Source organism: Rissa tridactyla, chromosome 4 (assembly GCF_028500815.1).
Source record: "Rissa tridactyla isolate bRisTri1 chromosome 4, bRisTri1.patW.cur.20221130, whole genome shotgun sequence".
Taxonomy (NCBI): domain Eukaryota; kingdom Metazoa; phylum Chordata; class Aves; order Charadriiformes; family Laridae; genus Rissa; species Rissa tridactyla.
This window is the reverse complement of record NC_071469.1, coordinates 41809632-41837173: the sequence shown is the minus strand read 5'-3', so window position 1 is coordinate 41837173 and position 27542 is coordinate 41809632. Positions and strand designations below refer to the sequence as shown.

At 38.9% G+C, this 27542-nt stretch overlaps 1 protein-coding gene across 7 annotated transcripts in view; it reads left to right on the top strand.

Annotated features, from left to right (window-relative positions):
• LOC128909421 (cytochrome c oxidase assembly protein COX16 homolog, mitochondrial) overlaps positions 1-27542 on the top strand; it is a 51929-nt gene that overhangs the window by 14281 nt on the left and 10106 nt on the right. For 4 of the 7 annotated variants that reach the window (XM_054201073.1, XM_054201076.1, XM_054201074.1 and 1 more), the window contains 4 exons: positions 12-89; positions 7342-7393; positions 22469-22531; positions 26061-26172. In XM_054201073.1, the coding sequence (XP_054057048.1) occupies positions 67-89; positions 7342-7393; positions 22469-22531; positions 26061-26172 (250 nt within the window). In that variant the 5' untranslated portion in view covers positions 12-66. Of the gene's footprint in view, positions 1-11; positions 90-7341; positions 7394-13174; positions 13285-14531; positions 14611-22468; positions 22532-26060; positions 26173-27542 lie in introns of those variants that run through there. The other 3 variants (XM_054201078.1, XM_054201072.1, XM_054201079.1) reach the window with 3 other exon arrangements.

Sequence of the window (27542 nt, the reverse complement as noted above, 5' to 3'; positions counted from 1 at the left end):
TTGTTTTTCAGCTGTATCTTGTTGGAGGATCTTTTGGACTGCGTGAATTTGCTCAAATAAGATACGATGTCCACAAACTACATGGCAAGGTAGTTGAAATGGTTTTCTTTTCTTTTCCATTTCGTTTTGTATATGTTGTATATGTACTGTCTTCTAAAGGATTGCTAGGACGAGCAAACTATTGGTATTGGGGATTTGCCTTTCACCACTGGGCCCTGGGCTACATCTGATGCTCTTAGACAGTGAGTAGCGTGGGTAACAATAAAGGGGATGACGTGATGCTGAATCCTTTTACTGGCTGCGAAATAGATCAACATAAATAAGAGAAAAATTTTGTTCCTTTGGTTGATTATAAGTGGCAATTCTGAATCCTGAGAAAGAAGTGTAGCAAATCTAGGAGGAGGTTATTACAAAGATACTGTATCTGGTTTAGACTAAGAAAACGGATGTTTTAAAAGGTTCTGTATTCAAACAGTATTTGGCATTGAGTATATAATGTTAGACAGGACTCTTGTTGTGGGCCATCTAAATTGCTTTAATCATTCCTCATTGTTGAAGCGTTCCTCATTGTTTAGTCATTCCTCCCTGTTGAAGCACCACGTTGCCCACTCCTGCTCAGTCCCATGCTTGACATCGCCTATAGACAGGGGAGAGAAATCTTACAAATCTTTCTCCAGTGCTGTCTTCTGGGTAGTTATTTTCTGTCAGTCCTGGGCTTTTAGGACCAGTTGGAGCCTTTAAGTCTTTGTCCAACCAGATGGGGATCACAACAGGGGCAAGAATTTGCCTGTTGTGTTTCTGTCAGTTTTTTGGTCAGATTCATACTTGGTGAATTACATTTGAGCTCCATGAACTGCACTGTGACCTCAGCCCAGGAAAAAAAAGCCGGTAATAGTTGTGTTCGTTCAGATCTATGAGGCTCCTTGTCCCAGCATTTATAATCAAGGGAAGCATCATTGAATTAGACAGTAGTACATGAAAGCTCTGAGGGGAAGCTACTACATCCTGGAGTTCTTAAGCTCTGAAAAGCTAAAAGAGGACATCTGGATTCTGCTCTAACTGGTATTACTTAAGGCTGCAGCATCTCTGTTGTGTTTTCTTTTTCTTTTCATTACAATTTTATTTAGGAATAGATGAAATTTAAATAAAGAACAATGCAGTATTGGCTGAGAACTAGCACACCAACTATGGGCTCGTTTGTAGACAGACAAATCAAAGCAATGTGTCCCATTAATTTCTGGTTTTATGTCCATAAAAATAGGGTTAAGAACCACTCTAATTCATTAAATAAGACAGTAAAAGTGATTAGAATGTATTTTAACTGATAAAGAGAAACAAACCTAGTTTAAAAGGTACATGAAACTCAGGAAAAGAACATTAATATAAGTAATTTAAAAATGCTATTAAAGATCCTGATGGTCAAAACATATGTTTAATTTGTCGCTGGTTAAAATGTTTTTGTGTTGGAGCAGAATATGCTTTTCTCATATAACACGCTTGGACTAGCATAAGTCTTTATCAGAACAGGGATGAGTGCTCCTTTTTGGGGGCTGGGCAGTTATATGCAAATTGCAATAGGCAATAAAATAAACAGGATTATTTTGGTACAGTTGCTCCTTTGGAATAATAGCAGTGTTTAATTAAATAACACTTTTCATACAAGGAGCTCAAAAGACTTTCACAGAATTTAAATGAATTAAGCTTCATAGCCTTACTGTCAGGAAAGGTAGGATTATTATTTCCATTTTACTGCTGAAAGTTAAGCAACCCATCCAAAAGTAGCTAGGATTTGTAATACCTGACTGCTTATCTTTTTTGATCATGTTTTAAGGATGTGCAAACTACAGTATGCCCCCTTTTGTAAGCATGACTCCTAAACTTGTTTTCTTCCTAATTCAGCAGCTAGGTAGACAGAATTTAGACAATCCTTTTGTGCTATATCTCTACTAAATTTCAAATGCTAAACTATGATCCCTGCCCTTCAAACGTATTTGTCTTTTTCCTTTTTCAGTCTAACCATTCTCATTGTGCTGAGAGGGAAACCACATTAGTAGGCAAGTTCTCAGGTGACAGTGATATTTTGAAGGAAGTGTAATAGTAGAACTAGTGTCTGTGTTTCAGTGCCTAAGGGGTTAGCTGTGACTTTCTCTTTGTGTTCTTGTGGCGTGAGGAGCAAAAGCTGCATTAGTGATAATGCCTATGATACTAACGTCAGACTGGCTTTTGAAGATCGTTCCTTGATAAAGGAATTAAAATTCAAGAGAAAATGGTGGTTTGGATTTTTGAGGGAGCATGGTTTGGTGGTGATGCATTGGGCTGGAGCTGGGATTAGGACTTGGGAGAGAGACAGAGCCTAGAGCTGTAGCCAGAGTGGGGCTGGGAAGGGGCAGCAAAAGGAATTCTGTCTGCTTGTTCATTTGGGCCGTGGCTTGGGATCTTGGGCTGAAGCTCAGTTGATGTGTAGGACAGAGAAACAGAGCCTAGAGCTGCAGTTAAAGAGGGGCTATTAGCATCTTAACAGCAGATATTTAATCCATTTAGTATAGCATCTCTGAACATCAGGGCTTTGTATATGCCCACTTCTTGCAAAAGCAAAAAACCATTTTGGGTACACCTTAATTTACTCAGGATACCTAGATCAGTCATATCCCCTCAGCACACTGAATATTCTGCGTTTAAAGTGAACTTACGCTGAGACTGTTATTGATGTAAATGCCTGTTTATGCTAGTCAGAATTCTCCTGAAACTAATCAAGGATTTCTCCATTATCTATTGTTGCCAAAATGTCGATTAATGGAGAAATCATTAGGTTAGGTAATTGTTTGTCTTCTGGGAAGAATTTATGCAAATCAAAATTCGTTCTAGAAAACCAGGTATGCTTACGGGAAAATCACGTGGAATTAATGGAGAAGAAATTAATAGGTTTGTATAGGCATCATTCCAAACACCTTCATTGTCAAATGGAAAACTAAGCCCTTTCTTTGTCTTGCTTCTCGTTGTGTGTGTAGTTGAATAGAGATGCTTATTTAAGGATTTTTTTTATAGAAAATGTGATTTCTATTAAATATACAGAAAATGTTTCCTTTCAACTACATAATAATAAATTATTTTTATTTACCATTGTTGTCATTTAAGCCATGGTAGGGACTTGCTGATTCAGATCTAATTTTGGATATAAGAATCTCGGACATTTGGAATGGTCTGTGCTATTAGCTGGTAGTTACTATAGAGGGTTGAAGAGAAGCAACATATTAACTACCTGGGAAAATCTAGGATTTCAGCCCATCAGCAAACCATTTAGACTAGTAAAATAGCGTTTGTAATCTCCAAAACCTCTTTGTTGAAGAAGTATTATTTTGAGGCAGGTTCTCAGTGTATGGGGAGGGGGACAGGACTGAGCAAGTCCTTCCAGAGTAACATGCAGCAGAAGCACTTCTAGGAAAGTTAGATTCTCTAGCTCATTTTGTCAGGAAACAAAACATCAGTTAGCTTTTGAAGTCTGCAGGTAGTTCCTGCTGTGGATTATGTATGACAATATTACTATGCTGACCTCTATAGTGTTTGCAAACTGTGTAGATCCTGTTCACTTTTCCTTTATCCTATGCAAAGCGAGTACACCCCAAAAGTAGAATGCTAAGTAATTAGAATAATAATGTTTTCTGTCTTTCTGATGCAGAAAATAGAAGCAGTGAAGAGTCAAAATGACAGAAGTTCAATCTTTTCTCCTAGATGAGTTTCACCCTTGAATCAGCAGTTGTGTATTAAAATATGTATGACCATTGCGTGGTACTCCAGGAGTTAAAATCCAAGTGAAATTGGAAATACCTGACCTGTTCTTGCGGAGCACCATATGCTTTTTATGAGCAATAAACTGTAAACCCAGAAAGAGTATCAGAGGAGTGATGGTGGTGGTGTGAAACATACTCACTAGTAAGTGTGCTAGGAGCGTAAAGCTTGCTTTATGCAGACTGAACAGATTATCTTTAAAATTTCTGTAAAGAGAATGGCAGTGTTTTGAGCTCCTTAGGTAACCTTTTAGACCGATTGACTGGCACGTAATCGTGTCTCACCCATGAGACATTGCTTATAGACACCTGCAAGGTGTTAGTATTGCCATTGTCAATTCTCATTTATTGCATTTACTTGATGTCTTGAAGTCCTAACTCATGAAATGTAACTGTGAGGATCTCAGCTTTAACATTATAATCCTAGACTTCGGAGTTGGGAAGAAGAGCACATATGATGCATACAGATTATCCTGGAAGCTTTGCTTTCCTTTGAAAAAGAAAAGAATGAGGGGTGAAAGAGAAAAGAAGGCTAATATGATCACTTATGACACTCTGACATTTTACTGGTTTACAGCTATTCTCATAATTGGGCTTGATAGCGGTATAAGTGTGTTGGCTGTCTGGTTGGTTTTGCTCAGTATTACAGTTTTAGAATATTGTTTGTGGGTCCCTAGTGTTGTCCTTTAACATTGCATCTTGAAGCTCATGAATGGGTGTCAGGGGACCCACAGCAACATGAGATTTAAATAACTTCCACTGATCTCATTGAAAATTTTATTTCCATCTTGTTCAAGTTCTTGCTTCAGTTCCCTCCTCTACCACAGAGCTCCTCTCTGCCTATGAGCAAGTCACTGAATTTTAGTATGTCTCACTTTCTCAGTCTGTAAAAGGGGGATAATTAATGCTGCTCTACTTCACGTAGGGAACAGGAAAGTTAATTAATTCAAATAGAAGTAGTTATTTAAATTCAAATGAGTATTTTAAAAAAATATTTCCTCAGGTGATATCCATTAATTCAAGTGTTTTGGGTCAGGGTGAAATAGTTTAGGAGGGAACAGGAGCAGAGAACTGACCGCTTTCCATGAGGCCTTTATATCAGGGGAGAACATAGCTGGCATTTGCCTCAGGAAGGTCCAGGAAATCAGTCCAGCATTTTCTCATTATTATAAGTGGATAGTTGAGAAGTACGTGGTATCTGTCTATTACAATGCTTTTGTATTGCAGTCGAAACATTACTCTGGTTCACAGACATGCTGCAGGTTTTTTTAAACTGTTGAGTTGCGATGGTGACAACTGCAGCAGCACAGTGTTTAAATGAGGTTGCAACATCCACCCAAAAAGGCGGTGGCTTCTGAACAGTCTGTCATGTTTCTATATGTCACATCATTTGCTTCTTGTAAATAATATATTTCACATGAGGTGAAGATTTTAAAAGAAAATCACCTAAACCTCTTGAATATGTCTGTAGCATTGAAAATTACACAAATAGTGCTGGTTTTTACTTATAGTCATAGAATGTCAGCAGATTGTCCCCATCATTAAACATACTGTGAGCTACTAATGCTGGATAGAGGTACTTTAGTGCAAGCTGGCTTGTTTATCTTACTTGAGGACCTGCATCTGTGTTAGAAAACAGTATTTGCTCTATTTGCAAAGCTATCAAAGGTACTAAGAATTTCACTGAGATAGCAGACAGTATTGTAGCAGGATGTAAAGGTGTTTTTTTCACTTTCTTCCCCCAAATTGTTCAATTGACTGAAAATTGCAAGGTGTTTTTATTGCAGTTCTTAATGGATAAGCATCCATGCTTGAAATAATGCTGCACCTTGGTGTTCCCAAAGATCATAAGTCTGACCAAAACTTGACTGACTTCACCATTTCAAGGAGTAATCTGGATAGGCCAAGTCTTTGTGATTGGACTGGACTGGCAAAGCCCGTGGTGGTGTAGTTTGTTCCCACGACAACTAATAGGCTTAATGCTGCCAGCCCAGGTTGTTCCATGCACTCAGTTATCTTCTGTGTTCTGCAGGCTTTCTGCTTGATTTTGTTCCAGATGGATTTAGACTCATCCTCTAGACTTCCTGGTGTGCCAACACTCCCTACCAATGCTAAGGTCAATGTAAATTAACACTGTTAGTACTCAAAAATACTCTAAATGGTTTATTTGTATTAATAGAGTTAGGGAAGTAAAATTTAAACACCCAGTATCTGCTTGGCTAAATCTAAATGTATGTTTGTGGTGCTATGCGCTGTCAGGAATTCATCTTGGTCATGTTTCGATTTTTCTTAAATGAAATGCCTAGTCTGAGATAGCTAACCAGGCAGCCCATATAGGTGGATTGAGAGAGAAATGGCCCCATAATATGTTTCATTCAGTTTTAAAAAAGATGCTTGAGAAATAGGTTATTCTCTTTTGACTGAAAAGTAGAGAGATTGAGCTCAACACTTTATTATTACCACATTTCAGTGAGCTGAGTACCATCCTTAGTGTATGAATATATTTATATTTAATATGACTAGCGAATGGAGGGTGGGATAAATCTCTGCCTAACTCCATGTGCAGATGAGTTAGGTTTTTGGACACATGTCTTAAAGTGGGATTTATTTTCTCTAGAAATGTCCATCTCTATTCAGGTGACTGCAGGAAGAGCCTAAACAGAGACTTTATGCTTAAAGTCAAAAGTTTAGACGGATAAAATTAGGTAAGATGAAGCCTGCCCTAAATATTCTTTCCCTGGAGCTTCATTGGCAAACTAGCAAATGGCTTGAAGGTAAAGGAACTCTTACTTAATCCGTTGTTTGTGTCTGGGGTATTCTGTGATTCTGGAGAGTTTCCTCCATGATTTCGTAGGAGGCCGTATTAAAAACATACTGTTTGATTTGAGTGTGAACAAAATCAGAGCATCCTTAATTGTTGTCTGGTGGAATTTTTTGGATGGGAGAGATAACCTTTCTAAACTTGGCAGCAAGGGAATGTGGAATCATTTTAGCATCTGTCACTGAACTTGGAAGAATAATTAAGTCTTCTCATCTAGCATTTTAGCATTTATTTATTTATAAATGCATCTTCATGCATCTAATTGGTTTCAGTAAGCTAATTACACGAGCACAGTGTGGCAAAGGATTGATGCTGGTGATTATTTTTTTTCTGTTTTTTTCCTTAAGCAGGTCAGGTTGGCCTGAGTCTGAAGTCTAATGAAGACAAACTTTGGCTAATTTCCTTATATAAGTAGATTTAGTTGATTTTCAAAGACTAATGAGCTTGGCCTTAGGTCCTCCAAAAATTAAGAAAATAATACACTGAAGTGTTGTTTGGTGCTTTAGAGAATGTGAGAGGCATACGTTTATGATTGCTTATAGGAGAAGAAAAAGATCTTTGTCAGTCATTTATCTTTATGTAACGAAGTGCATTTTACTAAATTAAAGCAGACCTTGCTTCCAAGCATTGCCTGCTTAGTGGAGGGTTTTAGAATTGGATGTTAAGTGGAGGCAGCCTGGCTCCTGATTGATGGCTAAGCAGGTGCCCTTACAGTGTCTTTGTTTCTGTTGGCAGGGGGAATTTGGAACTTGTTACATCTTTTGACCGTGGTTCAGAATCATCCAAGGTAGTAATTTCAAGTCCTGCAATATGGCACAGAAATGAAAGGGTAGCAAGAGCTTTTCAGACTCTGTATTGTGGTGGTACCAGATGTTCAGACTTCAGTTTTCTTTCTTGTTTCAGTTCAGTCCAGAGGGATTATATGGAAATGAGCTCTTTATCCGTGCTATTCTTCCAACCCAACACATTCTATGATTCTGTGATTTTGAGGTTCAGCTGCTAGTGTTGGGTTCATGTTTTTGCATCGATTTCAATAAAAACTAATCCATTCTACTTGTGCTCAGATGACTTCCCTGCTTTGTCTCTAAACAGCTGCTTACTGAGTTTGCTACGATACCAGACTGAGGTGTATGTTTTCATTTTTCAGACATCCTTTCAGTTTAGCATATTAAACACTGTTTTTCTGTAAAAGACAGATGCAGAGTCAGTCTGGGATTCAGTAAGATATTGGTTTTTGCCCCATTCTGAAGCTGACACTGTGTGTGTGCTTTTTAGTGGTTTGCAGTGATTGGATCCACCTAGACCCACTGCCTATTGTCACCACAAACAGCTTAAAGCACTGTAGGACAACCTGGAGATAAGATATCGCCCATACCCGCCCTTTCATACCGTCTTGTATCAAGTTGAAAAAATGAGACCGAGGCCATCTAGCCTGTTCTGATGAAACCAGGAGACCCGTCAATGCCAGAAGACTTCTGTTAATAACCGGAAACAAACTGATGGTTGTTAAAAGCTGGGACAGTCTCATTTAATCTGGATGTGATTATGTTAATAATAGTAATACAGAGATTATTTTGGTAATATGTGTGTTCACTGATGAAGAATTAAAGCTGTACTAATTTTTAACTTTGAAATATCTTTTTTTTAAGTTAATATTTAGTTTCAGTCTAGTAATACTGTCCCAGCATAATTTTTTGGCAAAGAATATGAAAATGTATTGTTAATGATACTGAGTTTGGCCAGAGACCATTAATAAATATTCAGGGTTTCCATGGTAAAGCGTTTAACCGAATCCTTATCAAGCTTTCTGTATGCGGTGGTTACTACTGCTGTAGAAATTGCAGCGGATTTCTGCCATTCATGCTAGGATGTCATGCTATATCCTATGTGTAAGGATACATTCATAAACATTGAATCAAAAATGTCCTGTCTCTGAGAGGCAGAGAGGTCTTGTGCCTTTTATAAAGATTGGAAAAATTGGCTTAAAGTTTCATGGGCTTAATACCTGTCTAGATCTAAAGTTTTGATTTCTTAAAACTTCCATTCTGCGGCTACCTGGATGTGTATCACTTTTGGACTGAAGATCCTTTACGTACCTAAATTTCTGCTTTTGGCCAAGCTCTCTAGTACCATAGTTTTCATGGTACACATAGCTTGTCATCTATTAAATACATAGAAAATCACTTAGGCTCCATTAAATACATGGTCCTCAATCTGTGTTAGCTGGGATGTGAGCTCCGCTGTTGAATGCAATTTGCGAGGCTTCACACAAAATGGCTGTAGAAGTAGGAATGCTGCTCCCTGTGACCTGCTGGTTCAGCCAGAGGGCAGGTACGCAGGACAGGCACATCTCCTTTCTCTGGGAAACATGCACTAACCATAAATTTGTAGATTGCAGGCATTATCAGCTTTCCTTTTTAAAATTAATCTCTGTATGGAATAGTAAAGAAACTAGAAGAATGTGGGAGAAAAAGTGATTGTGACCTAGTGGTTAGATTATATATATGAAGTAGGGGAAATCTGTTTTTTAATTCCTATGCCATTTAGAATTTCTGTATTTTTATCAAATGAATATTCGATATTAAACATCTTGAAGCTGGACCACCTTTTGTCAGGGCATTGTTCATTCTCTGAAATAAGGGATTTGTTCTTTTCCTTTAAATCAAAAAAAACAAAACCTGGTCCACCTCACTCTGAGATGGCTAAAGACTATGAATCCTAACTGGAAGGAGGTATCTTCTCAAATCTCAGGATAAGTTGTCTAGTACTTCCAAACTCTTCAGTCGTTCCTCATGTCTGTCTGTAGTTACTGCTGCTCAGTGTGTATCCCCTTTCAAAGTATCTAAATCTTCTCTTGCTTTTTGTATTTTTTAAATTTTTTATTCCAGAAGTCTAATTCAGGCTGTGGATTTTGCTACACAACCACGTGCTAGGTCCCTGTAAATCTAGTTCTGAATCTTCGGATGTGTGTACTAACGTGTATGTGCCCATTGCTATTTACCTCTCTTGAACTAGTAAATCACCTTGGTGACCCTATGTGTTGTTCCAGCTTTCTCATATGCATGTGCAAGTTATGGATGCACTTAGAAGATTGCCTTGGAGTGAGTGCTTCAGGTGAGGGCTCTCATATTTATGTCCAGGAAATTCAGGACAGAATTTGGATCCTGTCTGGCATGTCTTACTCGGGAGTACTCAGTAAAGGGAGTATGCTACGGTATAGTATGTTCCTCACACGAGGTAGCTCTTTGTTCGGATATACTAAAATCCCGGTGGGTATACGTTGTCCAGGATTTCCAAGGATCAAGCAGCCATGTTAGAGCTACCACCTGACTGTGCTGCCCAGGGTCTGGAAATTCCAGGCAAATGGCCAAATATGTCTTTTTTTTTTTTTTTTTTTTTTTTTGCCAGGACAGGATTTCTGTGTTGAAAAAAAAGGGCTGTGTCTGGAGAAACCTGGACATCTGGCAGCTTTAACTCAGATTATTGAGTTTCTCTATGATGAAATACAAAATAGAGTGCAAGTATTAAGAGTTCCTTGTTTTAAACAGAAGCCATTTTTCCATTTCATAGTTCTTGATGTTGTTTCTGTTGTCAAGATTAGATTCAGATGAAGAGAAGGTTGTTAACTGGAGGAACTCATTCTGATGCCATTGCAAGTGGAACTAATTTCAGTATGTAAAATGTTGATAGCTTTCAGATTTTTACATTTTGTATACTACCAAGAATTCTGTTTGGTTGCTTTAAATCCTGTCACATTGACACTATTAATTACTAGCATTTTTGCCTTGCAATTGAAGTGATCCCAAGTATATAATTTAGGTTCAGTCAGCTTTTAGCAAAAACATAATTTAATATCCAGCTGTTTTTCCCCTCACCTCCCTCAAGTGCCAGAAAACATCTAGCTTTCCAGACTTGTCTTGTGAAGCCAATAGCCTTGGTGTCAGCACATTAAAGCTCAAACAGAAGTACTGGGGTCCCAGGCCCTAGATCAGGATTTTTTGCACTGCTAGACTTGTAGATCCCTACAGTTTTTATAAAGAAAGTGTTGAAAACCCTTTGCCCAGGAATGTTTCCATTTTAAGTGCAATCTCTGTCTAAATGGACCTTCCCTTTTTATCTGCTTTGTGTTTTGAGGCTAGAAAGACTCAAGTCAATCGGTTCTTTTGCAAACTACAGCTATGCGGCAGTCTGAAAAAGCAGATCCCAAACTGATATCTGGAGTGCAATCACTAATGAGAGGGGGAAATGCATAATCTGTCTCTCTTCAAATATCTGTCACTGCAGAAAGCATTTATAGGTTTGCTTGTGATTCAGTAGGTGATACATTTTCCCCAGAGTCAGCACTGAACCTCCTGTATGTTGTGTCAGGCAGTGCTTAACTGCCTTTTTTTGATGAGGCATAAAAATGAGACTTTGCCTTCAGAACCTTAATGAGTGCTGAAATTAATGTTGGAGCTGGTATAACATTTTGTCTTGCCTCCCTGGAGCGCAGCTCGAGGAGGGTGGAAGAGATCTGAGGCTGTATGTTGTCCCTGCGCGAGTAGGACAGGCAGCTGTGGGGTCAAGAATTCACAAGCTCTCCCTAACAGTCCCTCCTCTTCTGCATCCTCAAAGACTACGTGTGCTGTTAATAAAGCCTACCAAGTGTAAGGTCGGATGATTCAGAGCAGGAGACTAATTTAGGTGTTCCCAGAGGAACGTCTCTTTCTTCGTTGATTACGGAGAGACCGTAGGAGTACAGGCTTTCTGGATACTGCTTAGGGAAGAGAGGTGACTTGTCTTATTAATATCTAAAATGTATGAATTAAAATATTTTGCATTCATAATTCCCACTGAATTTAGTAGAATTATTTTGTTAATGTTGGATGTTTAGCCCTTGTAAGTACATCTGGCATAATAGGAAAACAGTAACTTTGCTACTCATGTTTTAAATTTAATTACACCAGATCTTACCATTATAACTTTCTCTAATGTACCCTTCAGAATGTCTGAGCCTTTGGCAGGTAAACGTGTTATCTATTAAAAATAGTGGCAAAATATCTTTCAAAAGAAAACAGCGCATGATGTACAAATACGTTGCAAATTCTAGTAATCTAAAACATAGGTAATTTGGAAGATGAAAAACTTTATGTAAGTGCAAAGTATTAGAATAGGCTTTCCCTTCTTACTGTAAAACTTCACTAGATGTCAGTGTGGAAAGTATTTTTACTTAAATGCTATGTGAACTGTAGAATGAGAAGTGTTAATTCCTTTAACACATGCAGATTTAGGATGACAGTTACTAGAATTTGGTAGTTGGGGGGTTTCTCAACACGTAATTTATTTGTAGAAATGCCACTTCAAAACAAGGAAAGCAATTTTGATAAGTTCACACTGAATTCTGAAAATTGTTTCTGTTCAAATAGGCATAACGAAGTCAAAATTTGTTTCAGTACTTACGAAAAGTTTTGAGATTTGCATTATAAATCAAAATGACATTTTAAAACATAATTAAAAACAATTTTTAGGGTTAAAAAGGCAGACTTTTTGGTTTTGTTTTATATTGTTGATTATTTTGTTTTATATTGTTGATTATTTTGAGTCAGTACAAATTTTAATGTGTATTTTCTTGTTGTTTGTTTGTGAAAACTGGACTTGTTTGTATGATGGTAGCAGGTATATTTCCACATGGCTCAAGACAAGGCTTAGGCATTAACTTACGCATTTAGAAAAGAAAAAAATGCATATGTATTTATATACATTTAAGTTTGGTTAAGGAAAGCATTCTTAATCTGTAAGTGCGCTTCTGCATTCTTTTAACTGTATCGTGTGCTTATATGACATTTGAACAATGTCACGAGGAGGAACTTTTTTACTTTGAGGGTGGCAGAGCACTGGAACAGGCTGCCCAGAGAGATGGTGGAGTCTCCGTCTCTGGAGACATTCAAAACCCGCCTGGACGCGTTCCTGTGTAACCTGCTCTAGGTGACCCTGCTCTGGCAGGAGGGTTGGACTAGATGATCTCCAGAGGTCCCTTCCAACCCTATGATTCCATGATTCTATGATTCTATGAAGCAGACTATCTCTGTTCCTACATGAGAATGTTGTTTGGTTTTTTTTTTTTTTTTATTTTGGGTTTTGGAGCATTTTTTGTTGTTTTATTGAAGCTTCAGTGCTTTTATTGAAGCTTTAAGGTTTGGTCTCCTGTGAGATAGTTAGACTTTTTCCTTTAAATTAATTCTTTTATGTTTCTGAACTGATACACCAAGCAAAGGGTAGTGGTTTAGATATTGTATGGTGCCTTTTGTTTTGCCATATTGTTAAAGTAAGCTGCTACCAGGACTAGTCTACCAGGACGAGCCTAATTGAACAGTGAGTGAACACCTGAACACAGGTATTTTTGCTGAAGTACAGAACTAAAGAGGACACCCTCTCCAGTCCTGTCTCTCTGCTAGTACAGTAATGAAAAGATTAGTATGAGGCGGGGACAGACTGCTTGCATGCTGGCTTCAACTGACAATTCACAATTTCTCTCTTGAAGTTACTTGCCTTTAACAGAAACTGAAGTGACCTTTCTGGTTTTTTGGAGTTACCAGAAAGAGGTTGATTCTGTCCAGAATGAGGAGATGACTGAGGGAGCAATAAGGAAAAACTTAAGCTGTGTTTGCGCTCATTTTCCAGCTTTAACTTGCATAGTAGGTACGTAGCCATTGAAAAGCAATCTTTTTAAAATACAATAAAAAATGTTGACTCTGCGGGAGTTGCATCCAGATGTTGTATTTTGTCTTTATTATTTCTAGCTATTAACTGTCTTCCATTTAGAGGCAAAAAGGGTTTTTTTTTGCCTAAATACTGGTGTTGCAAACTCGTACTTACATATACCTTAGGTGTGCTTTCCATAGCATGTCCATTACTCTCAGAAAATTGGAAATGAACCAATTAATCCTATAATTTGGATACAGCAAATCCTTCTTTAGTAAATATTCAAGAACTCTTATTAAATTCCTTTTGTATTTGTGCAACTTTTATTCAAAGTGAAAGCTTTTGCTTTTTCCAATAAAGATCACATGATTCTGAATGCAGTTCAACATTCTTCATATTAGAACTGGCCTTTCCTTTTGCATACATTGGTTAATGCTGTGTTAATAGTAACTAAATAACTGGGTTAACTGAAATATGAAGAAAATGCATTTGAAAATGTAAACGAGAAATATATATATATATTAACAGTTGATGCATTGTAAGGAATTTTGAGAGGTTTGTTAAAACGTTGCAAAGAGCTTGCATGTAAGTTAAGGTATGATGAAACCGATATTTAAGAACTTAAAATCTTTTAGTAGATTTCATTAATTTTTTATAAATTATTCCCACATACTGCGGAGAAGAAAAGGAATTTTTTAACTACAGATTTATGTAACGTTTCCTTTTTCTGAACTGATACCTTAAGGGTGTTTAGTTTATGTCCTTCACGATGTTTAAGTGGCTGTAGCAGGACAGGTATAGCATACTAAAGAGACTTTACAAAGGCACCTTGAGAAATAGTCTTTTAATGTTTTTAAAATAGGTGACTTTTTTTGTGGTTTTCTCTGTCAATGGTTTGTGATGGCTGACTCAGCAAATTCTACAACTCTTGTTCCAGGCTAAGAATCTTTTTTTGTGACCAGTGGTCCTCATTTTGGCCCACAGAAAACAACATGCTGTTGCCTTACTTTCCACCCCCTTCTGTCATGATAAATACATGCATTAACTCCTCTGATAGTAAATCAGGCTGAACCAGTCTTGCCTTTCTTGCATAGTTTACAGCATGGATCTTCAGCATGTTCTGTCCATTTCACCTGGGTGGTCTTACACTTTTGTTTCTTGTTTGGAAGAAAGTAAAAGGAAAATTTGGGAAAAACTGCACAGGATACTTAGCAAGTCCCTCCCTTTGTACTATTGGATTGCAGGGAAACCAAGTTATAGCAAAGCCCAGGGATTCCAGCTTTGAGATCCTGTATTGGAGAGCTCTGCCATTCTGACTTTAAGGTGAGAGGTGTGATTTGGTCTATGCTTAGAACTGGTTCATCTTTAGGCATACAGCAAAATTTGCTTTTCCTTGCAGGGACCTTTCAAAAACACCAGGGGTCTTGCTGTTAGTTCTGGACTTGTGGGGGTTTTTTGCTGTTGGAATATCTTATTTTATACTGGAAGGAACAGTTCTTGCACTGAATTTTAGTGTGAAATGAAATTTGTGCTAGCATACTCAGAGCCAAGGTTTAAGGCACTAATTTATGTTTTATAAATCAAATAAATAAATGCGCACTTGCAATCAAGCTGGATGCAAAAGCATACAAATCATTGATTAAATGCTTGAGTACTTTCTTCTCGGAACTGAAACCTATAGAACCCTTGTTAGTTTTGATGGCCTTAAATATGAGAAATCTAGATATGCTTAAGTGCTTGCTGAAATATGGGATGGTTTCGTCATCGTATTATCCTTTAACTTAATTTCATTTCCCATGGCATTATCATGTGAAAATGTATATCCAGAGTTTGGGATTGTAGGTCTTTTTTTGATCCATTTGGAAGCAAGTAGAAGATTGGGATTTTGAGAGATCGCTGGTGCAACATGTACTGTAACTCTGGGAACTGCTGCTGTAATAAGATTTTATATGGCTCCTTTGGAAATGTCTGCATTGATTTCTGTCACAGGCGGGATGAAATATTTTTAACTGTCTGTATTCTATGCAGGTCTTAGGAAAGAATCAAAGGACACAAAGCCAGGTTTTGCATCTAGTCTCAGCTGTCTCCCCAGTGTTCAGAAGTATTCCTATCCAAGCGTATACAGTAGCCTTACCTAAGTGTTTTTCATGTATTAAATATTATAAATAATGTAGCTAAAGGTTGTTGTGAATGAAGTTACACAAAATGGTATGTTTTGCCTTGCCCTTCTCTGTTACCAAAGACTGTATGCCAACGAGTTTGGCATAAGTACAACCTTTATTGTACTTTACAACCTTTACAAGCTTAGTTCCTTTAATTCCTTAAGTAGAAGGACACTCAGCTTGGCTGTAGTTTACACTGCACTTCCTGAGTCCTGGGATTTATCCTGTCTTGTCTACAGCTTCTCACTCTGCTCATAAACCACAATTTGGAGTATTTATGACAAAGACTTTTGTAACAATTTGTGGGAGTCTTTTATTCTCAAGGAAGATTAAAGTTGACTGATCCATGCGAGATTGCTGATTTTCCATTTAAAAGAGTTAAGCATATGGTAAGTGTTTTCAAAGAAGATATTCTATTGGGAGACCCAGAACTGCTGGTTCTGGTTGAATCTAAGTTTAAAAAATGGGTGGGGAGAACAAAATGAAGAACTGCATATAAACAGTCGTTTTGTGGGCTCTCTGTGTTGTGGGTACTGCAGGAGAATTGTGTCCTATCTATTTATGCTGGTGCGAGCAGATAAAAAAAAAAAAAGCTTAATTCATGTTCATTACATTCAAGCCATCATCCTTGCCCATTTCCAAAGTAAAAGCAGAAATCTTTCTCAGTGGGATATTATTTTGTGGAGGATAGGGTAGGGTAGGAAAGAACACTCATTTTTTAGTAAAAATAACTAACTAGTTTTAGGTTAGAAACATCATCTACTGCCTTCTGGAAATGCTTGCTACAGGGAAAGTTTTGTAAGACTTTGGCACACAAATATTTGGGCGGTACATGCCCATCTCTAGACACAAGTATACAACTAACTGCACTGAACTTATGTGAGAGGAGACTGTTAAAAGCACAGTCGTCTTCTCACGACGTGGTTGTCTCCTGACAGTTTTCTTGTGTAGTAATTGAACCCTTAATTTTAGAAGATGTAATATATTCAAGACTTGGTTTGTGCTAAAATCCATGGCCACAAATAGTAAGTGGAAAAGTAATAATGGTTATAGCCGAGAGAGAGACTGCTTATGAAAGTGGGCTATTTAAATTACAGATCCAGGGATGCACGTATTGTGGGTGACTGGGATGCTACCCTGAAGATTTGACCATGAATGAACTTGCTCCTTCACTTTCAATGCTGAGCAGGAGTGACACTGTTAATCTGCTTTGTATTCCTGTGTTTCATAGAATCACAGAATGATTTGGGTTGGAAGGGACCTTTAAAGGTCATCTAGTCCAATCCCCCTGCAATGAGCAGGGTCATCTTCAACCAGATCAGATTGCTCAGTGCCCCGTCCAACCTGACCTTGAATGTTTTGTGGGATGGGGCATCTGCCACCTCTCTGGGCAACTTGTTCCAGGGTTTCATCACCCTCATGGTAAAAAATTCTTCCTCATATTTAGTCTAAATCTTCCCTCTTTTAGCTTAAAACCATTAGCCCTCATCCTATCACAACAGGCTCTGCTAAAATGTTTGTCCCCATCGTTCCTGTAGGCTCCCTTTAAGTATTGAAAGGCCCCAATGAGGTCACCCCGGAGCCTTCTCTTCTCCAGGCTGAACAACCCCAACTCTCTCAGTCTGTCCTTACAGGAGAGGTGCTCCAGCCCTCTGAACATCAAAAGAGGATAGTGATGGTGTTCTTTGGATTCCTTTGTGGAAGAGCTGTCCCTTCCATATCCTTGAGGTAAACTTAGTGACACTGACAAATTTCAGAGTGTCTCTCTCTCTGCATTGTTTGCTTCTGAACCGAAACAAACTGTGGTCACTGAGGATCAGCGTTAAATCGTTAGCGAGAGAATTTTTTAGTAGCAGCACATTTAGGTTTATAACTGTACCAGAAATATTTGTGTCTCAAACAAAAATTTCCCTTTACTGAGAAGAGTGTATCGAGGCCAGCAGTTTATCACAGGGCACTGCAGGAGGCCCTGGTTCGGTAGAGGCTGGCAGCAGCAGGTATTCCTGCTTTGCTCTGAAGTGGTGCCCCTTGTCTGCACCCTGAGGTGCACCTTTTTTTACCACCCAGAAATTCTGTCCAGGTTCTAATTGAAAAACTGAAATGTCAGCCTGAAAAAGAGAAGTGGCAGCCTGGTTTTAAAAGGATTTTAGGTACTTACAGCCTCAAATAGCTACCTATGAAGATTTCTAAGAATAATTTTCTGCTTAACCCCTATTGCTTTTAGCCACCTAAGAATAGTTTTTCAGTCTTTATCTTTGGGAACCTTTTGAAGTTTAGTAAGGGTAAATCTGAAGGAACAGTGGAGTGTGAAATGGGACAAAATTCTAATTTGAAAACTTTAAACCTTTTTTGAGATTTTTCTATGTACATGCCCTTGTACTTTGAATTGATTTAATATGCAAGAAGCCTGTATAGTGCAAAATACTCTGAGAATGTTTCATTCATTTTTGCTGCAAGTGCTACATAGGGGAAAAAAAAAAACCACCAATGCCCCAGAATAAAAAATAGTAAAGCCTTGAAAGATCATATTTACAGTATTGATTTTGAAGCCTTGCAGACAGCTTCTCCTGAAAGCTGTCTGAATACTCGCATCAAATATTTCAATAGTTTTTCAGTAAGAATTTAATATGAAGTTATGCTGTAATTAAAAGTCCACACATCTTTGAATTCCATATTTAGAGACAAAGCTTGAATTTAAATGGAGCTTAAATCTGTGATTTTGCCTGACAAGGAGGAGTCCTCTGGTGTAGAGGGATATTGTCTTCTGTTCCTTCCTGCCTCCTAAATAGTGGTGCAGAGGACACTGCCAAGCTGTTACGGCATTTGGGCTTTGTCTGCTTCCCCCATCATATTTACTAATAGGGATTTGTATTCATAATTTAGCTGATGATTCATTTGCCAGTACATAGCTGAATACTTTTAGCTCATTTGGCAGTATGTGTGTTGGCACAGAAGTCATCATGGAAGCAAAATGCATGTGTTTGTATTTGGATCTTGTGGCAGATGTGTAATACAAAGGAGCTACCACTTTGGCAAGGCCACTTTCCTGGCTCTGCCTGCGTTTTGAGTGTTCCCTGGTTATGATCTGTGATCATGGCTCACATTGATGTTTATCTACCTTTTCAGAATGAAAATAGCATGTTCTGTTTTCCCTTTTTTTTGTTCTTGTGGTGTTGCAAAGATAGTGCAGCATGATACAAACACTGTGGAAGCAGAACTTTTAGAATATCCTTTTTCTCAACTGCCATATTGGTTCTGAAAACAATTTGTAACCTGTCTGTTTCCATTTGGCAACTGAAAAGCACGGGTTTGCAATGAAGGCTTTTGAAAGTGCAGATGACTCAATTTCTGTGTGGAGTCAAGTACGTTTAAATTATTCTGCGTGGGTAAATGCGTAGGGAACAAAAAAGGGAAATAGATGATGAAATACAAACTTGCTCCCTTTTTTGTGTGTGTAACTGAGCAAAGTAACATGTTCTGCAGAGTGAACTTAAGTCTTTCATGTGCCTTTATGTTAAATGCTAAGAGATTGACAAGATGTGTGTATAGTTTACCCTCAAAACAGGGTTTTTGTAGTCTTTTTTGGTAAGTTAATTTGCTGCATAAAACTACTGCTTATAAAGAAGAGGGAGCTTGTATTAGGTTTGCATGGCAGGGTTTCAGTAGCTGAGAAGCTACAGGGGTGACTTCTGTGAGCAGCTGCTAGAAGCTTGCCCCATGTCCAACAGAGCCAATGCCAGCCAGCTCCAAGAGGGACCCACCAGTAGCCAAGGCTGAGCCCATCAGCAATGGTGGTAGCATCTCTGTGAGAACATAGTTAAGAAGGAGGGAAAGTTACTGTGCAACAGCAATTGCAGCTGGAGAGAGGAGTGAGAATATGTGAGAGCAACACTCTGCAGACACCGAGGTCAGTGAAGAAGCAGGGGGAGGAGGTGCTCCAGGCACCAGAGCAGAGATTCTCCTGCAGCCCCTGGTGAAGACCATGGTGAGGCAGGCTGTCCCCCTGCAGCCCATGGAGATTAACGGTGGAGCAGATATCCACCTCCAGCCCGTGGAGGACCCAATGCTGGAGCAGGTGGATGTCCAAAGGAGGCTGTGACCCCATGGAAAGCCCATGCTGGAACAGGCTTCCAGCAGGACCCGTGATCCCCTGGAGTGAGGAGCCCATGCCAGAGCAGGTTTGCTGGCAGGACTTGTGAACCCATGGAAGGGACCCACGCTGGAGCAGTTTGTGAAGAACTGCAGCCCGTGGGAGGGACTCACACTGAAGAAGTTCATGGAGAACTGTCTCCTGCGGGAGGGGACCCCATGCTGGAGCAGGGGAAGAGTGTGAGGAGTCGTCCCCCCAAGAAGGATGGAGCGGCAGAGGTAGCGTGTGATGAACTGATCACAACTTCCATTCCCCATCCCCCTTGTGCCACTTGGGGGGAGGAGGTAGAGAAAACTGGGAGTGAAGTTGAGCCCTGGAAGAAGGGTTGGGTGGCGGGAAGGTGTTTTAAATTTTTTTTTTATTTTCTCATTACCCTACGCTGTTTTGATTGGCAATAAATTAAATTATTTTTTCCCTGAGTCGAGCCTGGTTTTGCCCATGATGGTGACTGGTGAGTGACCTCCCTTTCCTTATCTTGGCCCACGAGCCTTTTCTTATGTTTTCTCTCCCCTGTCCAGCTGAGGAGGGGGAGTGATAGAGTGGCTTTGGTGGGCACCTGTTGTCCAGCTAGGGTCAACCCACCACAGAATTTCTCTTCGTTTATCATCTACAGGATAACTTTTTTCCTGATAAGTTTCCACTAGCCTCCTTCATTTCAGCATTTTTGTCAATAGTAAATGTAGAGCATCAAACAGTTATGAGTGATGGGATGCTGTGTCTCAGTTTTAGCCAGTCTTCTCCCTTTGCGCAGGCAGAGCAGAATGAATACACAAGGAAGTCTGAGGACAGAAGGGCCTGAAAGGGAGGAGAAGGAGCTGTAACTTCACTGCTTGTTTCCGTTTACCTTACACAAATGTGGCCATGCAAATACTACACATTAAAATAATACATTAAAGATTGCTAAAATAAAACTTGATAATGGGAATATTGAGCTGTCTTTGTAAGTTGATTTCTAGTTGTGGTTAACTAAGTAAAAATGCTGCTCCAACCGTGTTGTCTTGGGTTTCTCATTATTAAATGAAGGGAAGACATAGGAGGAAATAAAACTCTCTTGCTTCTTTACTTACTGGAGCATTTATTTCCCCTTGTCCATAAGCGTATTGCGAGAACACCAAGCATAACGAATAGTGTTTGCATCTAGTTCTGAATATAGTGAGGTCCATGATCACTCTTATCTCTGTGAAAGCAAGCTCCAAAGTCTGTCTGGCTGCCCAGAGAGGTTGCATTTCTGCACGTGTGATGGATGGGTTCATTTTTCTAATGAAGCATGGCTGCTGTTGGAGGTCGTAGTCACAGAAGGAGAGAGGCGATCCATCTTTAATGAGGGGCAGTCCTATGGAGGCCTTGAATGCCAAGGCAGAGATGTAGCATTTCATTTATTATTTGACGTAGAGGTCCAGTGCAGAGACAGTACCTTGTTTTACAAGGTTGGTTTTTTTTTTTATTGCAAAGAAGGTGGGAGCTGTATCCTGTACAAACTTTAACCATTTAAGATGTTTTGGCTTAGTTCCCAAGTGTAATGAGTCTGGAGATTGCAAATACATGTATTTCTATGGCCAGATCTCTGATTAGATAGGGAAATCTGTCCATGCAGAGATGGTGTTAGAGTTGCCTGTCTGAGCATCCTTAGGAATTGAGGTCTCAGAAGCTGCGTACTGACTAGTGGGCAGTGCCTGTAATCAAAGGGAACATTATGACCTGGGAAAATTCTTCAGAGCAATTCCCATCAATACAGATAGTAGGTGTGTATTTTAAGTACCTCTGAGGATCAGGAGCTTGTTGGGGCAGAATCTGAAGGTGGATCTTCTCATCGACCAGGCAAATTCTGTAATTCCCTCCTTTTTCTTTTCTAGACTGCTTATAGACATTTGAGGTTGGTTGTGATGAGAGTAACTGAGTCCTTTTCATTCAGATCAAGAAGCAGCAAATTAAGAATAACAACTTTTCTTCACTGAACTAGTCATAGTTGGACTAGTGTACCAAGGATGTAGAACTAAACACATTACCAGTCTCCTTGCACATCTGTTTGTTTAACACTGGTTGTATTTAAGGTCTAAAAATGAGAATGTTTTCTCATGGTAGATTTATTTGATATTTTAATTGATTAGCCTAAAGACTGTGTCTGAATACTGCGTATGTGGCTGATGTCTATTTGAGGAGAACATAAAACACTTTCTCTAAGCATGAAGAATGCTAATTATCTTTTTCCCCTTTACTTCTACTCTTAGGCCTGTGGGAGACAGATGCAAAGGGAGGGATGAACGTAACTTCTTCTGGGCTCAGAAGTTAAAACATGGAACACATTCGCTGTGATTGACTGACATTTCTGTTCTTAGATTTGTTCTTTGAACAAACTTCTCTGGAAGGTGGCAGGAATCACCAGCATTGTCAGTACAGAATCAAAACTAGGAAAGAGCTGTGTTCACCAGAAAATTGGAAGTTTGACTCACCCTTAGACTTTGAAAACCAGAACATATTGTATACCTATTCACTGAACACAACATTCAGCAGTAAAATATGTAATGTGGTCACAGTTTTCTCTTTCTTGATCTTTTGTGTTTAATTTGTTTAAAGCTTTGTTTAGTTTTACAATTTCAAACTAACCAGTTACAGATTTAAGTATCTAAGGCAATGCAAATGCAGGGCTAGTTACAAATGTGCTTCCTTTTTAATTTGAAAAGTTTGGGTGTTGAACTGTCTCAGCCCAGTTCTTGTATTGTCCTGGTATCTGAACAAACGGCACATAAACTCATTCAGAGGAGAGGAGGGTTTGCACGTACCAATATTTAGCTTATTTGAAGTTAAGATTTCTTTTTAAAAATAATTCTTAAAAGCAAACATTTTTGCTGTATTTTTGTTTGTCTTGCAGGTTGATCCAGCTTTGAAAGAAAAATTAAAACAGAACACTGTGACACTGGAATCTGAATATGAGGTAAAATAAATTTGTTGCCTGGGGCTCATAACCTTGGTTACCCTTGATTACCATGGCCGCTGGTGGGTTATATCTGTCCCTAACTAAAATTAGACCAGCCATCTGCCTTTGACTCATTGATGTCCAATAAAAACAAGGTTTTATGTAAAGAAAGGTTTTTGAACATAGAGTGCTTCTTTCTGAAAACAGCTTTACTTTGATGTCCAGGTGCCAGGTACAGTGGTACAAATAAATTCCACTATTTCTGTGGTTAACCTAGTCTATAAATGTAGAGCTGATGTTGGCCTCAAACAGAACGTGTATATGTATATGTCAACACTTCTACTGCGTGAGTTTTGATGATCTTCAGACCAAAGTACAGAACAATGTGCTTGACGTGCTTTCTGTTATTTCTTGCTACTGAAACTTAATGTGTGTCTTTCAAACAACTGTCATTCTGTTGTTGCTATTGCGGAAAATTTTATAGAGAAATAGTTCACTCTTCCCTCAACGATGCATTTTCTTCAAACATTACTGAGCTCCAAGATAGCTGGTTTGGCCAGTTTAATATCCAGAGTTTCATAAATCTTTAGGCTTGCAAAAAGCCATGTTAGGACAACTGGAAAAAGCCTCCCTGTATCCAGAAACAAAGGATAAAGGTATTTAAGATAATTTTTAGTGTTTTAAAAATACTTGGATCAAAGGTCCAGCTAACCCTTTACCTATCTCTGTGGTCTTTATGTTTTCTTTTTCTTCTCATACCACATTTCTGTCACAACAAGCCTTTGAAGAGCTTGTTTGTACCGATAGCTTACATACTTAGGTGTCCAAATGGCAGTACATAGTCTTGCTAATAAAACCTTTCTATTATATTTCTCTTTTGTGATTTGCCTGAAATAAAAATAAAACTTATCTTTTGTATTTTTACATGCCTTATGTCACAGAACATCTGCCTACCTGCCAGGTTTGTGGTAGTGTTTTACCATTATTGCAAACAGTTTTGGGCCATCCTCCTCCTGCAAAGAACTGTGTTTTATGGTGTAGAGCATTGAAAGATTTGATCCCTGAGTACATATGGAAAGCTCCAATGGAAACTCAAAACATGCAAATCCATTAAGTTCTGATTGCCTCTGAGATTATTGTGTCTCCCACTTTCTACAGAATATACTGTAAGGCTGCTCCGATTTATTTATGTGGAAGAACCACAAGCAGTACAAGGAACCACATCTTTCCATTTAACTCGCTACCTAACCTCAAAATCAACTGATCTGTATTCAGATATGTCTTGCTTTCTCTCCAGAAGATAAGTAAATAATTGAAGGATAATATTTAAATGGCCATATTTGCATTAGCTTTATGGATAAATCAATGGTAATAAAATACAACTGGCATAACAACATTTTACAATCCTACTTGGGTAATGAGGCTTCTTCCTGATGGACAGAAATAACAGAAGCAATCTTATTTTTTTCTTAATCTAAATTGCAGAGTTCCCAGGCCAAAATTCTTCCAAAGTAGGGTTTGCATGTTATAGAGGGCAGACCGTTTCAACAAAACAAATGGATTTGCATTTCCACATAATGAAAATAGATTCAGATTATTGTTTCGAACTCTGATCTCAATGTATACTTTACTGTGGGCACCAATTTGCCAGCACTAGGCATATTCGTCTCTTGCTTCAGTGAAACCTGTGGAACTACCAGCAGTTGTGCATATACTTCGCAGGCTCCACACTGAGTGTGTGACAGTTTTAGTCAACGCTACCTCTATATTCTGGTGGACAAAATCTAACCAATTGCTGAGTTACAGCTAACATTTAGGACAGTAGTTTTCTGTGGGCCCTATGTGTTCCAGGCTAGGGGGGTGGTTGGGTGTTTTTTTAATCCCTTTCTTAATTGTTTTACTTGTCCAAAATGCAACTCTTGAGAACATCTTTTAATTCTCTATATAGGTCACATTGGAGGAATACACTGGTGGCTGTTACTAAATATAGTATGATAAGAGATCAAGGGCAGTTAAAAAAAAAGTTGCTGTTTTGATATGTAAAGCCTTATTTTACAATATTATTAGCATTATATCTGCATCTGTTATTGAGAATACCAAGCCAGCTCTTTTGAATCATGGTTGCCTGATACATGCAAGTGTCCATTGACCCTCCCTAAGACTTTTAAAAATATCTTATTGTCCTTACCGAAATATACATATTGAATACATACTGAATTCTTTTAGAATGTCATAATTTCTGATATAAGCATGCAGCTTTATCAGCATATTGCCAACGATAAAGACATTTTTGATATTTCAGACATGTTGAAGTCTGCATTTTGTCTCCAGTCTTGTGGTGGTGATGATAAAAATTGTAATCACAGATTTAATCAATTTACTGAGAGGAAATGAACATAAAGACATTTTCTCACCTTGTGAGATGTGTTTTAGTAAATTATATCTTCTCAAACTATACAAAATTTACTTTATTTCACGGGCCCAGATACTGTTTTGCAGAAGAAAGAATTTGCATGTGTAATTCGTATTGCATTTCTTATGTCTCAGATCTGTTAATAATGCCATTTATCTTGTGCTTTGGGATGTGCCAGAGGAGCAAGCTACCTTTGCATGCGTTGTCCATTGTTTATGCATTCCTCTCACACACTTATGTGTCCTCATATGGCCAATTAGTCCTTGCTGCTCCCCTTTGCCTAATACATCATTGCTCTGTCCACTAGTGACACTGGTACTAATGTGAATGTAGTTCTGCTGCTGAGCTGGGCCTTGTAGAACACACTGTAAAAAATGTCAAGAGTTTGACCTGTGACAAAAGCCTAGAGTATTTTATTTGAAAGCACAAAAATATTGTTTGAAAGAGGGAGATAAAAAACTGATTAATGTGATGACTGAAAAACATTCTTGGGGGTGTTTAACAATCAGAGTACATTCCTTTTTGTTGGTTTAAATGCAGTCTCAAAATAACATTACTTATTCTAGCACTTGGTTTCTGTACTTCTGTGAAATTAATGGCCTAGTACTAAAAAATCTGGCCTCAGTCAGTTACATCAGATTGCAAAATAAAGAACTGTTGTTCAGGGTTTTTCAAGCAAATAAAAATATCTTTAAGAAGAATTTATTAACATTCTATAATGGAAAAATCAGTTAAGTTTGAGTCAAGTAAATGATATCCAATGGGAGCCATTGGCAGTTGAAGGCAGAGAAAAAACATATCACAATAAATAAAAAATGCAAAGGATTGCTATGGAAACAGTAAATGAGAAGTTATAAAGCAGAGGAGACTGATAAAAGATGCTAAGGACATCAGACTTGTCGGATAAGTAAGCTGACAAGGATATGGGTAAGAGGATGGTGTTGCAGCAAACTAAGAATAAAATAATGAGGATGTAAAATCATGAGTAACTGCATTGGCAAAGTAGCAACATTGAAAAAATATATTTATATTTCTTGTAGAGAAAAATGTCCTTTGTATTCAAATCAGAAGAGACCAGGGATGTACTTCCAAACCTCTCAATAACCAAACAAGATGCTATTTAATATCTATTAGGCTCTGATGGTTTATAGCCGAGTTCCAAGAAAATGCTTGGAAGACTTCAATGGCTGCTGGAAATCTGAATCTGGGAATGGTGGTTCTTTGGGAATCATCGCTGGGCAGGAAGGTGATATTTTTAAGTGTTCTGTGAGACTTGGGACATATCTGGGCAATACTGAATACTTTTTTCAGTGATACAGAAGAAATTGCAAAATCATTGCTGATGTGCAAGTGACACAAAACTGTTGAAATAGTCGAAGTATGGCAAGATGGGGCAGAGTTGTTCATATTGCTTGGTAAACTGAGCCCATTAAATCAGCAAAGTACCTTGTAGAATCATAGAATAGTCTGGGTTGGAAGGGACCTTTAAAGGTCATCTAGTCTGCAATGAGCAGCAACATCTTCAACCAGATCAGGTTGCTCAGAGCCCCATCCAGACTAACCTTGAATGTTTCCCGGGACGAGTTATCTACCACCTCTCTGGGCAACCTGTTCCAGGGTTTCACCACCCTCGTTGTAAAAAAAAATTCTTCCTTATATCTAGTCTGAATCTTCCCTCTTTTAGTTTAAAACCATTACCCCTTGTCCTGTTGCAACAGATGTCTAAAAAATCCCTCTCCATCTTTCCTGTAGGCTCCCTTTAAGTACTGAAAGGCCCCAATGAGGTCACCCCGGAGCCTTCTCTTCTCCAGGCTGAACAACCCCAACTCTCTCAGTCTGTCCTTACAGGAGAGGTGCTCCAGCCCTCTGATCATTTTTGTGGCCCTCCTCTGGACCCATTCCAAAATGTCCATGTCCTTCCTGTGCTGAGGGCTCCACTGCTGGACGCAGTACTCCAGGTGGGGTCTCACAAGAGCAGAGTAGAGGGGCAGAATCTCCTCCCTCGAGCTGCTGGCTGTGCTTCTTTTGATGCAGCCCAGGGTGCAGTTGGCTTTCTGGGTTGCAAGCACACATGTCCAGCTCATGTCCAGCTTTTCATCTGCCAGAACCCCCAAGTCTTTCTCCTCAGGGCTGTTCTCCATCCCTTCATCCCCCAGCCTGTATTGATACCAGGGGTTGCCCCGACCCAGATGAAGGAGCCCGCACTTGACCTTGTTGAACCTCGTGAGGTTCATGTGGGCCCACTTATTGAGCTTGCCCAGGTCCCTCTGGATGGTCCCTCTTTTAAAGTAGCCAAAGTTATTTGTTTAAGAAACTGGAAATGCAGGAAGAGTGGACTGCATTACGGAAAGCAGCAACTCTGGAAATGATTTAGGAGTCAGTGAATAAATAATTCAGATTGATCTTCTACTGTGATGCTGTGGCACAAAGAGCTAATTTAGTCTTTATGAATAAAAACAGGAATGGTAGATGGTAGGAGGAGATGATTTTACTTCTGAGTGTGGCACTGGTGAGGCTAGTACTGAAATACGGGATCTACTTCTGGTGTCCACATTTTGAACAGGGCTTTAAAAATGGAATAGATTGTAGAACAGGCTGAATATGTTAATTTAGAGC